This window comes from Oncorhynchus mykiss, chromosome 8 (genome assembly GCF_057628025.1).
Source record: "Oncorhynchus mykiss isolate SJ-2025 chromosome 8, ASM5762802v1, whole genome shotgun sequence".
Lineage (NCBI taxonomy): Eukaryota > Metazoa > Chordata > Actinopteri > Salmoniformes > Salmonidae > Oncorhynchus > Oncorhynchus mykiss.
The window spans coordinates 1,903,825-1,922,083 of NC_143029.1; the positions used below are offsets into that span (position 1 = coordinate 1,903,825).

Sequence of the window (18,259 nt, forward strand, 5' to 3'; positions counted from 1 at the left end):
CCAATCAGTCCTCCATGACAACTAAATCTTAAACAACAGAGTAGGGCTGGCTAATAAGTTCATAGTTTTGGGGTCATGCTCATGTAAAACAGTTTGGCTAATCTGTAGTTCCATATTTCCAAGTCCTATTCTTGAAGATCAAGGGGTATAACATTTATTGAAATGACTGGAATTCTGATAGACTGGTTTTTAATGTAAAGATATGATTTAATCGTGGTAGAAAGCGATGGGTTAGAGGAAGCCTACATAACCAACCCATAAAGCTACATTTAACATCCAGCTGTGTAAACTTTAACATTGATTTATCCTGCAATAGATGTTGTTCAATTGATAAAAATATATTTTTTTGTCTTCTTCTAATGTCTCTTAAGGGGAAAGTAATCTAAAAGTAACTGAAAGTAATCAGATTGCGTTACTGAGTTTGGGGTAATCCAAAAGTTACGTTACCGATTACAATTTTGGACAGGTAACTAGTAACTGTAACATTTTACATTTAGAAAGCAACATACCCAATCCCGGTAATCAATTAATTTTAGAAGTGTATAGTGTGGGGATTGTTATTAGTGAGTTATAGAAGTGTATAGTGGGGGATTGTTATAAGTGAGCTATCGAAGTGTATAGTCTAGGTGTTATTAATGAGTTATAGAAGTGTATAGTGTGGGGATTGTTATTAGTGAGTTATAGAAGTGTGTAGTTGGGGGGGATATTAATGTGTTCTAGAATTGTATAGTTGTTGACTGTTATTAATGAGTTCTAGAAGTGTATAGTTGGACATTGTTATTAATGAGTTCTAGAAGTGTGTAGTTGGACATTGTTATTAATGAGTTCTAGAAGTGTATATTTGGACATTGTTATTAATGAGTTCTAGAAGTGTATGGTTGGACATTGTTATTAATGAGTTCTAGAAGTGTGTAGTTGGACATTGTTATTAATGAGTTCTAGAAGTGTGTAGTTGGACATTGTTATTAATGAGTTCTAGAAGTGTATATTTGGACATTGTTATTAATGAGTTCTAGAAGTGTATGGTTGGACATTGTTATTAATGAGTTCTAGAAGTGTGTAGTTGGACATTGTTATTAATGAGTTCTAGAAATGTATAGTTGGACATTGTTATTAATGAGTTCTAGAAGTGTATGGTTGGACATTGTTATTAATGAGTTCTAGAAGTGTATATTTGGACATTGTTATTAATGAGTTCTAGAAGTGTGTAGTTCGAGGGTTATTAATACGTTCTAGAAGTGTATAGTTGGGGGGTTATTAATGCCTTCTAGAAATGTACACTTGGGGATTGTTATTCATGAGTTCTATAAGTGTATAGTTGGGGGGTTATTAATTAGTTATAGAAGTGTATAGTTGGGATTGTTATTAATGAGTTGTAGAAGTTTATAGTTGGGGACTGTTGGGGTTATTAATGAGCTCTAACAGTGTATATTTGGGTACGATTTAATTTTAATTCTAGAAGTGTGTATTTGGGGACTGTTATTAATGAGTTCTAGAGGTGAATAATTGTAGGTGTTATTAATGAGTTCTAGAAGTGTATCGTTGGCAGGGTTATTAATCAGTTCTGTAATTGTGCAGTTGAAAACAGACAGCAGTATTGTATCTTTCATATGGTGTACAGTATCAGGTTGTCTGTGTGAATCAAGATAGAATATGTTATAAACCTCAGGCTTTCTGCCTGAATCAGGATAGAATATGTTATAAACCTCAGGCTTTCTGCCTGAATCAGGATAGAATATGTTATAAACCTCAGGCTTTCTGCCTGAATCAGGATAGAATATGTTATAAACCTCAGGCTTTCTGCCTGAATCAGGATAGAATATGTTATAAACCTCAGGCTTTCTGCCTGAATCAGGATAACAGTGCTATTCTCAGACCGTCTCATTGTTGTTATTGTTGTTGTTGTACAGGACATCGTCAGAAGCTAGAGGAGTCTCCTAAAACAGTCCTGTTCTCAGACCGTCTCAGTGAGCTGGAGAGGATCAGACAGACAACCATGAGGGTTGCCATGCCGACACAACCCCAACGACAGCCACTCAACGCCGGACCCAACTCCTTCAACCACCAGGGACAGACACAGATACCAGGTGAGTCTAATACCTCTAACCCCAACCCCAGGGACAGACACAGATACCAGGTGAGTCTAATACCTCTAACCCCAACCCCAGGGACAGACACAGATACCAGGTGAGTCTAATACCTCTAACCCCAACCCCAGGGACAGACACAGATACCAGGTGAGTCTAATACCTCTAACCCCAACCCCAGGGACAGACACAGATACCAGGTGAGTCTACTACCTCTAACCCCAACCCCAGGGACAGACACAGATACCAGGTGAGTCTACTACCTCTAACCCCAACCCCAGGGACAGACACAGATACCAGGTGAGATTACTACCTCTAACCCTAACCCCAGGGACAGACACAGATACCAGGTGAGTCTAATACCTCTAACCCCAACCCCAGGGACAGACACAGATACCAGGTGAGTCTACTACCTCTAACCCTAACCCCAGGGACAGACACAGATACCAGGTGAGTCTAATACCTCTAACCCTAACCCCAGGGACAGACATAGATACCAGGTGAGTCTAATACCTCTAACCCTAACCCCAGGGACAGACACAGATACCAGGTGAGTCTAATACCTCTAACCCCAACCCCAGGGACAGACACAGATACCAGGTGAGTCTAATACCTCTAACCCCAACCCCAGGGACAGACACAGATACCAGGTGAGACCATAACATTACCCCCCCCTTAACCTTCTCAATACCAGGTGAGACCATAACTTTAACCACTCTAACCCCAGGGACAGACACAGATACCAGGTGAGACCGTAACTTGAACCACTCTAACCCCAGTGACAGACAACGATACCAGGTGAGACCGTAGCTATAACACTCACAGCCTTTTATGTTCCAGTTCCTGTTCTAGTTCTCTAGTTGTCTGTATCTATTACATCGGCCCTGTCGAGGTGGAACACTGGACAACAGAGAAAGAAACAGCTATGCAGTAATAGCTAACAAGTCACACTCTTTCTGCTCCTCCCTCCCCTCCCCTCCTCCTCCTCCTCCTCCTCCCCTCCAACCATCCCTCTCCTCCTTCCTCCAGACCCTCGCCAGTCTCAGTCATCTCCTTCCTGGTCCTATGAGCAGCCCTACCCGTCCTACCTGAGTCCTATGACCTCCCCATCTGTCCACTCCACCACGCCCCTCTCCTCCAGCCGAGCCACCGGCCTGCCCAACATCACTGACCTGCCCCGCCGCCTGCCAGGTAACACAAACACGCAAACATTGACGTGTACGCACACTAACCCACACCCACACACACACTCTCACACACACACTATAAATAAACAATAACTAACACCAAGAATCAGATTAAATGACATTTGCTCTGTGATTTGTTTCTCTTTAACTCTGTTGGATTTCAAAATAGCCACTTCTACCCCAGCTAGCACATAACGTTCTGAGAACCTTATGTTTCTTAGAGCTTGGTGAGAGTGTGGTTAGAGTGTGGTTAGTGTGTGGTTAAAGTGTGGTTCTCAGAGTGTGGTTAGAGTGTGGTTCTCAGAGTGTGGTTAGAGTGTGGTTAGAGTGTGGTTAGAGTGTAGTTCTCAGAGTGTGGTTAGAGTGTGGTTAGAGTGTGGTTATAGTGTGGTTAGAGTGTGGTTCTCAGAGTGTGGTTGTCCTCTGGTTATTTATCATACAACCTTCGCACAACGTTCTGGGAACGGTGCAGGATAGTTGCTTGGCTTTGGAACACAGCACATTTAAGTAACTTGACAAAAAAACATAATTTTCTAATTGTTTTTCATTACTTTAACAACATTTTCCCAAAAGTTCAAACATGGTTACATTTCATTTTGGTTCTAGCAACGTTCTCCAACTGGTTTGACATTGGGAATGTTCTCAAATAGTTCAGAGAACATTAAGAAACAACATTCTTCTGTGGGAACGTTTCGTCCAGGTTTACTCATGGTTGTATTTAAAGTCAAGTTCTCAAATTGTTCTGAGAACGTTATTAAGAAAACTTTCCATAAAAACAAGATACATAAAATCATTAACATATATATTCCGTTCTTCAACAAAACTCTCTTTATCCTCTATCTTGTTAAGTGTGTTGGCCACGCCCACTAATTTGCTGATCTGATTTCCTGATCTTAATGAGTGCTTGTTTCCTTTGAAATGGGGTCTGTTTGAATAGACTAAAATGAACAGCTTTGTATGCGTAAAAAACAACATGGCGGCATGCTAGCTCGAGCCTGGTGGCACAATGGACTAATTCCATGGATAGAGAACAGAAGACTATTGGTGTCACAAAAATAAATGGGTTTGCATAATTAATGCCTAAAAAATGAATTCACATTATCCTGTCTTTGGCATCATTAAAAGTGACTGTTATTTTATCAAATCAATTCTCTGTAATTATTATTACGGCATTAAACTAATCATGTAAATGTAATTAACTAGGAAGTCGGGGCACCAAGGAAAATCTTCAGATTACAAAGTTATAATTTTCCTAATATAACTCTTCAGATATTTTAATATCTGATCAATTAGTCTTCTATTCATGAATTATTCTTTACCTCACGTTAGTCTCATTCCCAACATCGTATATTGTTGGTTATCTGCACGAACCCAGACTCTAATATGAATCATCCATACACCAATTGGCTTAATAATTTATTTACTAGCTAACTAAATAATCACAGAAATGCATAAACACACAAACAGTCGATATGGTTACAAGGAAATGATAGGGGAGGTTCCCTAATGGGCTAAACTGATATGACGGCTTGGTGGACAAAGGGAAGTGGGTGTGGACTGAGAACAAGCGGGAAAGACAAAAATGATCACTACACACTATATTACTATATTAATTGAAATGCTAATCCTTTGCACGTGAACGCTTACTTCTTCGGGAATAATTGCAATCAATATACATTTACGCCCAGTGTGTCGTCGTGATCTCTGTTGGAATCGTCCGTCTGTCTGCTGGAGAGTTTATCTGAGTCTCTCGCTCTGCTTCCCTGAAGATCAAAGTCTATCGTGGTTAGAATGGATACTTCAGAGTACCATTCAGAAATGTTCTCATAGAATAGATGTTTCAGGCATCCCAGGTTGACATAATTTCCAGCTGCAGACTAGTAATTAGTATCTAAGATTTGCTCTTATTCTGTTGGGATCGATAGTCTCAGAGTTGAACCATTTCCAGTCGTGTAGCCGAAGCTCCATGTGGTTTAGGTCTAAACTATTCGCAATAACAGCTCATGCTGTGGGTTTGCTCAGTCTTGGTACTCAAACCTGTGCCACCTCAGCTTACACCGAGGTATGCGTGGTCTGAAGAGGATCTCCTCAGTAGGGTTTTTTATTCGTAACAGTAGAAAAGGTGGTTCTATGATGCCTGATCATGTCTGTGCTCACGGGGGCGGGCCAATGACTTAGTTCAACTTTGAAGGGATTCTCTCACATTAAAGGTTTAACATCACATTACATCATTTCACGAATAGTTTATTCTTTACTCATTCATTTTATACAAGAATTAGATGCAAACCCCATTATTGAGAAATGTACACATTCAGAGATAGAGTTATGTGTGTTTCCTGTACTCTCCGAGGTCACCAAATGAAAAACACTCGTCATACCCCTCCCTTTAGTGTCCACGGACCATTCCCACCATCAAACAAGTGGACATTTTGTTTCAAATTCCCCTTTTGGAGATTTAGGAGTTCGGCCACGTGAAATCCTTTGTTCTCTCTGTCTCTCTTTCTGCATGGCCAGGGGGAGAGAGTCTCCTCCAGGAATTTATAACCTGAGATAACAGAACCTGGGTGTAGGAGAGAGTCTCCTCCAGGAATGTATAAGCTGAGATAACAGAACCTGGGTGTAGGAGAGAGTCTCCTCCAGGAATGTATAACCTGAGATAACAGAACCTGGGTGTAGGAGAGAGTCTCCTCCAGGAATGTATAACCTGAGATAACAGAACCTGGGTGTAGGAGAGAGTCTCCTCCAGGAATTTATAACCTGAGATAACAGAACCTGGGTGTAGGAGAGAGTCTCCTCCAGGAATTTATAACCTGACATAACAGAACCTGGGTGTAGGAGAGAGTCTCCTCCAGGAATGTACGACCTGAGATAACAGAACCTGGGTGTAGGAGAGAGTCTCCTCCAGGAATTTATAACCTGAGATAACAGAACCTGGGTGTAGGAGAGAGTCTCCTCCAGGAATGTATAACCTGAGATAACAGAACCTGGGTGTAGGAGAGAGTCTCCTCCAGGAATGTATAACCTGAGATAACAGAACCTGGGTGTAGGAGAGAGTCTCCTCCAGGAATTTATAACCTGAGATAACAGAACCTGGGTGTAGGAGAGAGTCTCCTCCAGGAATTTATAACCTGAGATAACAGAACCTGGGTGTAACAGAACCTGGGTGTAGGAGAGAGTCTCCTCCAGGAATGTATAACCTGAGATAACAGAACCTGGGTGTAGGAGAGAGTCTCCTCCAGGAATGTATAACCTGAGATAACAGAACCTGGGTGTAGGAGAGAGTCTCCTCCAGGAATTTATAACCTGAGATAACAGAACCTGGGTGTAGGAGAGAGTCTCCTCCAGGAATGTATAAGCTGAGATAACAGAACCTGGGTGTAGGAGAGAGTCTCCTCCAGGAATGTACGACCTGAGATAACAGAACCTGGGTGTAGGAGAGAGTCTCCTCCAGGAATTTATAACCTGACATAACAGAACCTGGGTGTAGGAGAGAGTCTCCTCCAGGAATGTACGACCTGAGATAACAGAACCTGGGTGTAGGAGAGAGTCTCCTCCAGGAATTTATAACCTGAGATAACAGAACCTGGGTGTAGGAGAGAGTCTCCTCCAGGAATGTATAACCTGAGATAACAGAACCTGGGTGTAGGAGAGAGTCTCCTCCAGGAATGTATAACCTGAGATAACAGAACCTGGGTGTAGGAGAGAGTCTCCTCCAGGAATTTATAACCTGAGATAACAGAACCTGGGTGTAGGAGAGAGTCTCCTCCAGGAATTTATAACCTGAGATAACAGAACCTGGGTGTAACAGAACCTGGGTGTAGGAGAGAGTCTCCTCCAGGAATGTATAACCTGAGATAACAGAACCTGGGTGTAGGAGAGAGTCTCCTCCAGGAATTTATAACCTGAGATAACAGAACCTGGGTGTAGGAGAGAGTCTCCTCCAGGAATTTATAACCTGAGATAACAGAACCTGGGTGTAGGAGAGAGTCTCCTCCAGGAATGTATAAGCTGAGATAACAGAACCTGGGTGTAGGAGAGAGTCTCCTCCAGGAATGTACGACCTGAGATAACAGAACCTGGGTGTAGGAGAGAGTCTCCTCCAGGAATTTATAACCTGACATAACAGAACCTGGGAGTAGGAGAGAGTCTCCTCCAGGAATGTACGACCTGAGATAACAGAACCTGGGTGGAGGAGAGAGTCTCCTCCAGGAATGTATAACCTGAGATAACAGAACCTGGGTGTAGGAGAGAGTCTCCTCCAGGAATGTATAACCTGAGATAACAGAACCTGAGTGTAGGAGAGAGTCTCCTCCAGGAATGTACGACCTGAGATAACAGAACCTGGGTGTAGGAGAGAGTCTCCTCCAGGAATGTACGACCTGAGATAACATAACCTGGGTGTAGGAGAGAGTCTCCTCCAGGAATGTACGACCTGAGATAACAGAACCTAGGTGTAGGAGAGAGTCTCCTCCAGGAATGTACGACCTGAGATAACAGAACCTGGGTGTAGGAGAGAGTCTCTTCCAGGAATGTACGACCTGAGATAACAGAACCTGGGTGTAGGAGAGAGTCTCCTCCAGGAATGTACGACCTGATATAACAGAACCTGGGTGTAGGAGAGAGTCTCCTCCAGGAATGTATAACCTGAGATAACAGAACCTGGGTGTAGGAGAGAGTGGGAAGCAGTGATCTATACCCAGAAAGGGGCACGTCATGACACCATGTGTCCTATCTGTGCTTGGAGGTCACGTCACGACACCATGTGTCATATCTGTGCTTGGAGGCCACGTCATGACACCATGTGTCCTATCTGTGCTTGGAGGCCACGTCATGACACATGTGTCCTATCTGTGCTTGGAGGCCACGTCATGACACATGTGTCCTATCTGTGCATGGAAGCCACGTCATGACACGTGTCCTATCTGTGTTTGGAGGCCACGTCATGACACCATGTGTCCTATCTGTGCTTGGAAGCCACGTCATGACACCATGTGTCCTATCTGTGCTTGGAGGCCACGTCATGACACCATGTGTCCTATCTGTGCTTGGAGGCCACGTCATGACACCATGTGTCCTATCTGTGCTTGGAGGCCACGTCATGACACATGTCCTATCTGTGCTTAGAGGCCACGTCATGACACGTGTCCTATCTGTGCTTGGAGGCCACGTCATGACACGTGTCCTATCTGTGCTTGGAGTTCAAAACAGTTGAAAAAAATTGAAATAACCTCTTACTAAAACCTCCCAGGAAGTCTTTAAAGGAACCACAGTAAAACGTTCTCCGAACCTCCCTGGAACCACAGTAAAACATTCTCAGAACCTCCCTGGAACCACAGTAAAACGTTCTCCGAACCTCCCTGGAATCACAGTAAAACGTTCTCAGAACCTCCCTGGAACCAGAGTAAAACATTCTCCAAACCTCCCTGGAACCACAGTAAAACATTCTCAGAACCTCCCTGGAACCACAGTAAAACGTTCTCAGAACCTCCCTGGAACCAGAGTAAAACGTTGTCAGAACCTCCCTGCAACCTAAAAATAAACGTTCCCAGAACAAGCATATTTTCACTTCTGTTCTCTAAGAACATAAAAAACGTTCAGTTTTACCAGTCAGGAAACATATGGTTTCCTTCCTACAACCAATTTGAAACCAAAAACATATGTTCCAACCTGCCAAGGGAACCAATGTGCTAGCTGGGAAGTGTTTGTTACAGTCTGTCAGACACATAGCGTGGGTCTATTGTCCTCTGTTTGTTTATTCTCCTGTAGACTTTAGATATATTGGGGCTAAGGGGTGTGGCCTACCTGACTGGTTCCCTAAGCAGCGGTTAGCACAGATCAGATTTTTTTTATCCTTGCTGTGAGACTGAACCACGAAGACTCTGGGTAATAACAGGACCGGCATAATGACAGACTGAGGGACAAAGCAACCACTTTATACGCCGCCTCCTTCGCAATGTATGCTGGGTATTTAAAACGTCCATGATTGTCCGGACAGCGGGGCATGGTCAACAGTGTTGAAGACCAACAGCAGGGCATGGTCAACAGTGTTGAAGACCAACAGCAGGGCATGGTCAACAGTGTTGAAGACCAACAGCGGGGCATGGTCAACAGCGTCCAAGGCCAACAGCGGGGCATGGTCAACAGTGTTGAAGGCCAACAGCGGGGCATGGTCAACAGTGTTGAAGGCCAACAGCGGGGCATGGTCAACAGTGTTGAAGACCAACAGCGGGGCATGGTCAACAGTGTTGAAGGCCAACAGCGGGGCATGGTCAACAGTGTTGAAGGCCAACAGCGGGGCATGGTCAACAGTGTTGAAGACCAACAGCGGGGCATGGTCAACAGTGTTGAAGACCAACAGCGGGGCATGGTCAACAGTGTTGAAGGCCAACAGCGGGGCATGGTCAACAGCGTCCAAGGCCAACAGCGGGGCATGGTCAACAGTGTTGAAGGCCAACAGCGGGGCATGGTCAACAGTGTTGAAGACCAACAGCGGGGTATGGTCAACAGTGTTGAAGGCCAACAGCGGGGCATGGTCAACAGTGTTGAAGACCAACAGCGGGGCATGGTTGACAGCGTCCAAGGCCAACAGCGGGGCATGGTCAACAGTGTTGAAGGCCAACAGCGGGGCATGGTCAACAGTGTTGAAGGCCAACAGCGGGGCATGGTCAACAGTGTTGAAGACCAACAGCGGGGCATGGTCAACAGTGTTGAAGGCCAACAGCGGGGCATGGTCAACAGTGTTGAAGGCCAACAGCGGGGCATGGTCAACAGTGTTGAAGACCAACAGCGGGGCATGGTCAACAGTGTTGAAGACCAACAGCGGGGCATGGTCAACAGTGTTGAAGGCCAACAGCGGGGCATGGTCAACAGCGTCCAAGGCCAACAGCGGGGCATGGTCAACAGTGTTGAAGGCCAACAGCGGGGCATGGTTGACAGCGTCCAAGGCCAACAGCGGGGCATGGTCAACAGTGTTGAAGGCCAACAGCAGGGCATGGTCAACAGCGTCCAAGGTCAACAGCAGGGCATGGTCAACAGTGTTGAAGACCAACAGTGGGGCATGGTCAACAGCGTCCAAGGCCAACAGCAGGGCATGGTCAACAGTGTTGAAGGCCAACAGCAGGGCATGGTCAACAGTGTTGAAGGCCAACAGCAGGGCATTGTCAACAGTGTTGAAGACCAACAGCAGGGCATGGTCAACAGTGTTGAAGACCAACAGCAGGGCATGGTCAACAGCGTCCAAGGCCAACAGCGGGGCATGGTCAACAGTGTTGAAGACCAACAGCAGGGCATGGTCAACAGTGTTGAAGACCAACAGCAGGGCATGGTCAACAGTGTTGAAGACCAACAGCGGGGCATGGTCAACAGCGTCCAAGGCCAACAGCAGGGCATGGTTGACAGTGTTGAAGACCAACAGCAGGGCATGGTCAACAGTGTTGAAGACCAACAGCAGGGCATGGTCAACAGTGTTGAAGACCAACAGCAGGGCATGGTCAACAGTGTTGAAGACCAACAGCAGGGTATGGTCAACAGTGTTGAAGACCAACAGCAGGGCATGGTCAACAGTGTTGAAGACCAACAGCGGGGCATGGTCAACAGTGTTGAAGACCAACAGCGTCCAAGGCCAACAGCGGGGCATGGTCAACAGCGTCCAAGGCCAACAGCAGGGCATGGTCAACAGTGTTGAAGACCAACAGCGTCCAAGGCCAACAGCGGGGCATGGTCAACAGTGTTGAAGGTCAACAGCGGGGCATGGTCAACAGTGTTGAAGGCCAACAGCGGGGCATGGTCAACAGTGTTGAAGGCCAACAGCGGGGCATGGTCAACAGTGTTGAAGGCCAACAGCGGGGCATGGTCAACAGTGTTGAAGGCCAACAGCGGGGCATGGTCAACAGTGTTGAAGACCAACAGCGGGGCATGGTCAACAGTGTTGAAGGCCAACAGCGGGGCATGGTCAACAGTGTTGAAGGCCAACAGCGGGGCATGGTCAACAGTGTTGAAGACCAACAGCGGGGCATGGTCAACAGTGTTGAAGACCAACAGCGGGGCATGGTCAACAGTGTTGAAGGCCAACAGCGGGGCATGGTCAACAGCGTCCAAGGCCAACAGCGGGGCATGGTCAACAGTGTTGAAGGCCAACAGCGGGGCATGGTTGACAGCGTCCAAGGCCAACAGCGGGGCATGGTCAACAGTGTTGAAGGCCAACAGCAGGGCATGGTCAACAGCGTCCAAGGTCAACAGCAGGGCATGGTCAACAGTGTTGAAGACCAACAGTGGGGCATGGTCAACAGCGTCCAAGGCCAACAGCAGGGCATGGTCAACAGTGTTGAAGGCCAACAGCAGGGCATGGTCAACAGTGTTGAAGGCCAACAGCAGGGCATTGTCAACAGTGTTGAAGACCAACAGCAGGGCATGGTCAACAGTGTTGAAGACCAACAGCAGGGCATGGTCAACAGCGTCCAAGGCCAACAGCGGGGCATGGTCAACAGTGTTGAAGACCAACAGCAGGGCATGGTCAACAGTGTTGAAGACCAACAGCAGGGCATGGTCAACAGTGTTGAAGACCAACAGCGGGGCATGGTCAACAGCGTCCAAGGCCAACAGCAGGGCATGGTTGACAGTGTTGAAGACCAACAGCAGGGCATGGTCAACAGTGTTGAAGACCAACAGCAGGGCATGGTCAACAGTGTTGAAGGCCAACAGCAGGGCATGGTCAACAGTGTTGAAGGCCAACAGCAGGGCATTGTCAACAGTGTTGAAGACCAACAGCAGGGCATGGTCAACAGTGTTGAAGACCAACAGCAGGGCATGGTCAACAGCGTCCAAGGCCAACAGCGGGGCATGGTCAACAGTGTTGAAGACCAACAGCAGGGCATGGTCAACAGTGTTGAAGACCAACAGCAGGGCATGGTCAACAGTGTTGAAGACCAACAGCGGGGCATGGTCAACAGCGTCCAAGGCCAACAGCAGGGCATGGTTGACAGTGTTGAAGACCAACAGCAGGGCATGGTCAACAGTGTTGAAGACCAACAGCAGGGCATGGTCAACAGTGTTGAAGACCAACAGCAGGGCATGGTCAACAGTGTTGAAGACCAACAGCAGGGTATGGTCAACAGTGTTGAAGACCAACAGCAGGGCATGGTCAACAGTGTTGAAGACCAACAGCGGGGCATGGTCAACAGTGTTGAAGACCAACAGCGTCCAAGGCCAACAGCGGGGCATGGTCAACAGTGTTGAAGACCAACAGCAGGGTATGGTCAACAGTGTTGAAGACCAACAGCAGGGCATGGTCAACAGTGTTGAAGACCAACAGCGGGGCATGGTCAACAGTGTTGAAGACCAACAGCGTCCAAGGCCAACAGCAGGGCATGGTCAACAGTGTTGAAGACCAACAGCGTCCAAGGCCAACAGCGGGGCATGGTCAACAGCGTCCAAGGCCATCAGCAGGGCATGGTCAACAGTGTTGAAGGTCAACAGCGGGGCATGGTCAACAGTGTTGAAGGCCAACAGCGGGGCATGGTCAACAGTGTTGAAGGCCAACAGCGGGGCATGGTCAACAGTGTTGAAGACCAACAGCGGGGCATGGTCAACAGTGTTGAAGACCAACAGCGGGGCATGGTCAACAGTGTTGAAGGCCAACAGCGGGGCATGGTCAACAGTGTTGAAGGCCAACAGCGGGGCATGGTCAACAGCGTCCAAGGCCAACAGCGGGGCATGGTCAACAGTGTTGAAGGCCAACAGCGGGGCATGGTTGACAGCGTCCAAGGCCAACAGCGGGGCATGGTCAACAGTGTTGAAGGCCAACAGCAGGGCATGGTCAACAGCGTCCAAGGTCAACAGCAGGGCATGGTCAACAGTGTTGAAGACCAACAGTGGGGCATGGTCAACAGCGTCCAAGGCCAACAGCAGGGCATGGTCAACAGTGTTGAAGGCCAACAGCAGGGCATGGTCAACAGTGTTGAAGGCCAACAGCAGGGCATTGTCAACAGTGTTGAAGACCAACAGCAGGGCATGGTCAACAGTGTTGAAGACCAACAGCAGGGCATGGTCAACAGCGTCCAAGGCCAACAGCGGGGCATGGTCAACAGTGTTGAAGACCAACAGCAGGGCATGGTCAACAGTGTTGAAGACCAACAGCAGGGCATGGTCAACAGTGTTGAAGACCAACAGCGGGGCATGGTCAACAGCGTCCAAGGCCAACAGCAGGGCATGGTTGACAGTGTTGAAGACCAACAGCAGGGCATGGTCAACAGTGTTGAAGACCAACAGCAGGGCATGGTCAACAGTGTTGAAGACCAACAGCAGGGCATGGTCAACAGTGTTGAAGACCAACAGCAGGGTATGGTCAACAGTGTTGAAGACCAACAGCAGGGCATGGTCAACAGTGTTGAAGACCAACAGCGGGGCATGGTCAACAGTGTTGAAGACCAACAGCGTCCAAGGCCAACAGCGGGGCATGGTCAACAGCGTCCAAGGCCATCAGCAGGGCATGGTCAACAGTGTTGAAGACCAACAGCAGGGCATGGTCAACAGTGTTGAAGACCAACAGCAGGGTATGGTCAACAGTGTTGAAGACCAACAGCAGGGCATGGTCAACAGTGTTGAAGACCAACAGCGGGGCATGGTCAACAGTGTTGAAGACCAACAGCGTCCAAGGCCAACAGCGGGGCATGGTCAACAGCGTCCAAGGCCATCAGCAGGGCATGGTCAACAGTGTTGAAGGTCAACAGCGGGGCATGGTCAACAGTGTTGAAGGCCAAAAACAGGGCATGGTCAACAGTGTTGAAGGCCAACAGCGGGGCATGGTCAACAGTGTTGAAGGCCAACAGCAGGGCATGGTCAACAGTGTTGAAGGCCAACAGCGGGGCATGGTCAACAGTGTTGAAGGCCAACAGCAGGGCATGGTCAACAGTGTTGAAGGCCAACAGCAGGGCATGGTCAACAGTGTTGAAGACCAACAGCGGGGCATGGTCAACAGTGTTGAAGGCCAACAGCAGGGCATGGTCAACAGTGTTGAAGACCAACAGCAGGGCATGGTCAACAGTGTTGAAGACCAACAGCAGGGCATGGTCAACAGTGTTGAAGACCAACAGCAGGGCATGGTCAACAGTGTTGAAGGCCAACAGCGGGGCATGGTTGACAGTGTTGAAGGCCAACAGCGGGGCATGGTCAACAGTGTTGAAGACCAACAGCGGGGCATGGTCAACAGTGTTGAAGACCAACAGCAGGGCATGGTCAACAGTGTTGAAGACCAACAGCAGGGCATGGTCAACAGTGTTGAAGACCAACAGCAGGGCATGGTCAACAGTGTTGAAGGCCAACAGCGGGGCATGGTCAACAGTGTTGAAGGCCAAGAGCAGGGCATGGTCAACAGTGTTGAAGACCAACAGCAGGGCATGGTCAACAGTGTTGAAGGCCAACAGCAGGGCATGGTCAACAGTGTCCAAGGCTGTCAATAAAAAGTGAAACAGTGAATTTTCTTGTCCTGAGCATCTAGAATATCACCTGCAACCTTACTTACAGCAGTAATTGTACTATGCTTGGCTCTAAAACACGACTGAAATTGAGAGAAAACTGAGTTATTATAAAGAATGTCTTTCTTTCCAAAACTTTTGCCAGTGCAGACAGTTTAGATATGGGACGATAATTATCCAACTGGGACAGATCACCACCCTTATGTAAAGGGTGTGACATAGGCTGCTTTCCAGACTTTTGGAATGGTATTACACACCAAGGAAATATTTAATATCTGAGTGAGAGGGGCAGCAATGATCTCTGCACCAATAGTTGCTTAAATAAGGGTTCAATTGATCCGGACCAGCTGCTTACTTTATATCAATAGATTTGAGTGCCTTTACAACTTCTGAAAGCTCAATCTCTGTAAAATGAAATAGATTAACCGTAGACCGGCACGCGGCAGTTTCACACAGCCTCAGTTTCACACAGCCTCGGTTTCACACAGCCTCGGTTTCACACAGCCTCGGTTTAACACAGCCCCGGTTTCACACAGCCTCGGTTTCACACAGCCTCGGTTTCACACAGCCTCGGTTTCACACAGCCTCGGTTTCACACAGCCTCGGTTTCACACAGTCTTGGTTTCACACAGCCTCGGTTTCAAACAGTCTCGGTTTCACACAGCCTCGGTTTCACACAGCCTCGGTTTCACACAGCCTCATTTGAGATGTTAGGAAGGAGTTCATTATCAAATAAATGCCCAGCGGTAACAAAATCCTCATTAAACATGTCAAACAGTTAATTATTGTCAGTCACATCCATTCAGTGAAAGACGAGAGTTAGTGTTCGCATTCATGGATGTAATGGTTTTCAATCATTTCGTGGGGTTATTGAGGTTTTCCTTGGTGGATTCCTAATAGAAGCTAGATTTCCATTTCCGTATTAACAAGGTGCACTTCTTTCTCAGTGCCCTGAATAACTGTCATTCAGTCAGGGAATTACCCTTTCTGGCTTTGGCCCACTGTATTTATGGATCCAATCAGATAACTCCCCTTTAAAGCAGGATTGTCTCTACCTCCTTACCCGGTACTTTTTGAGAGGGGTGAGTTTATCACAGATAGTAGAACACATGGAGTGAAAAAAGGAGAATGCCATGGTAGCTTGTGGGCGAACAAGAATTTAATGAACACACATTATAGACAGAGGGAAGTGGGAGATGTCTCTCCATGTAGATGGATCACACCACACTCTGCTTGGTAAACTGCTCCAGCAGTCAGTCAGACAGTCAGTCAGTCAGTCAGTCAGATGGATCACACCACACTCTGCTTGGTAAACTGCTCCAGCAGTCAGTCAGTCAGTCAGTCAGACAGTCAGTCAGTCAGTCAGATGGATCACACAGCACTCTGCTTGGTAAACTGCTCCAGCCGTCAGTCAGTCAGACAGTCAGTCAGTCAGTCAGTCAGTCAGTCAGTCAGTCAGACAGTCAGTCAGTCAGTGAGAGGTATATTGAACAGTTAGACCACCACAGTGTTAGACTATTCCAAGAAGAACAATAACCTTGACAGGGGTGTCAAACTCATTCCATGGAGGGCTTAGTGTCGGCAGGTTTTTGTGTTTTCCTTTCAATAAAGACCTAGACAACCAGGTGAGGGGTGTTCCTTAGTAATTAGTGACCTAGACAACCAGGTGAGGGGAGTTCCTTAGTAATTAGTGACCTAGACAACCATGTGAGGGGAGTTCTTTGCTAATTAGTGACCTAGACAACCAGGTGAGGGGAGTTCCTTAGTAATTAGTGACCTAGACAACCAGGTGAGGGGAGTTCCTTAGTAATTAGTGACCTAGACAACCAGGTGAGGGGAGTTCCTTGCTAATTAGTGACCTAGACAACCAGGTGAGGGGATTTCCTTACTAATTAGTGGCCTAGACAACCAGGTGAGGGAAGTTCCTTAGTAATAAGTGACCTAGACAACCAGGTGAGGGGAGTTCCTTTGTAATTAGTGACCTAGACAACCAGGTGAGGGGAGTTCCTTAGTAATTAGTGACCTAGACAACCAGGTGAGGGGAGTTCCTTTGTAATTAGTGACCTAGACAACCAGGTGAGGGGAGTTCCTTTGTAATTAGTGACCTAGACAACCAGGTGAGGGGAGTTCCTTAGTAATTAGTGACCTAGACAACCAGGTGAGGGGAGTTCCTTAGTAATTAGTGAGCTAGACAACCAGGTTAGGGGAGTTCTTTACTAATTAGTGACCTAGACAACCAGGTGAGGGGAGTTGCTTACTAATTAGTGACCTTAATTAATCAATTAAGTACCAAACCTGCAGACACTCGGCCCTCCGTGGTATGAGTTTGACTGTGGTCTAACAGATCTGGAACAATCACCTCATATTCTAGAACAGTCTAACAGATCTGGAACAACCACATTATATTATAGAACAGTCTAACAGATCTAGAACCATCACCTTCTATTCTAGAACATTCTAACGGGGCTGATGGGCGGCGGTCACTAATTCACTAATTACAATCGTATGTTATGTGACTCTAGCAGCAATCCGGCTTCGCTATTACTTCTCCATATAAAATCACCCACCCACCCACACTCCCTTGGTAGACATGTTGACACAGAAGACGCCATGTGATTTATGATAAGAGCAGCATGGTGTGTGTGTCGCTCCTATTCTTCTTTACCTCTCTGGCCCAGCTAGATGCCCACCACAGCCTGTTAGGGGTGAAGCTGAGACAGACAGACAGACAGACAGAAAAACAGACAGGCAGACAGGCAGACAGGCAGGCAGACAGACAGACAGACAGACAGACAGACAGACAGACAGACAGGCAGGCAGACAGACAGACAGACAGGCAGACAGACAGACAGGCAGACAGGCAGGCAGGCAGACAGACAGACAGACAGGCAGACAGACAGGCAGGCAGACAGGCAGACAGGCAGGCAGACAGACAGACAGACAGGCAGGCAGACAGACAGACAGACAGACAGACAGACAGACAGACAGACAGACAGACAGACAGACAGACAGACAGACAGACAGACAGACAGGCAGGCAGGCAGACGAAGGGAGCAGAGAGATTCTCTCTCTCCCTCTCCCTCCTTCCTCCCTCTCCATACCTCCCCCCAGCCTGCGTTAGATGAGGGATGGAGAAGGAAAGGAAGGGATGGAGGGAGGGAGGAGAGGAGCCACATCAGAGCAGCTCCTGCCTCATTAAGGCTCCATGGAAACTGTTCCTGCTCAAATTGGTTCCACATGGGCCCCTCCTCAGTCATCCACACTACTCTTTATGTTCATCAATAAGCTCACGCACACACACACACACACACACACACACACACCACACACACACAGAGACATTGACACAGACATTAACACAGAGACATCAAGACAGAGACATCAAGACAGAGACATTAACACAGAGACATTAACACAGAGACATTAACACAGAGACATCAACACAGAGACATTAACACAGAGACATCAACACACACACAACAAAAATATAAACTCAACATGTAAAGTGTTGGTC

At 47.3% G+C, this 18,259-nt stretch overlaps 1 protein-coding gene across 10 annotated transcripts in view; it reads left to right on the forward strand.

Annotated features, from left to right (window-relative positions):
- LOC110530744 (runt-related transcription factor 2) overlaps positions 1 to 18,259 on the forward strand; it is a 177,514-nt gene that overhangs the window by 148,558 nt on the left and 10,697 nt on the right. For all 10 annotated transcript variants that reach the window (XR_016497563.1, XR_016497567.1, XR_016497568.1 and 7 more), the window contains 2 exons: positions 1,911 to 2,087; positions 3,117 to 3,278. Coding sequence is in view for 3 of the 10 variants with exons in the window: in XM_021613996.3 (XP_021469671.3) it covers positions 1,911 to 2,087; positions 3,117 to 3,278 (339 nt within the window). In the remaining 7 variants the exon portion in view is untranslated. The remainder of the gene's footprint in view (positions 1 to 1,910; positions 2,088 to 3,116; positions 3,279 to 18,259) is intronic.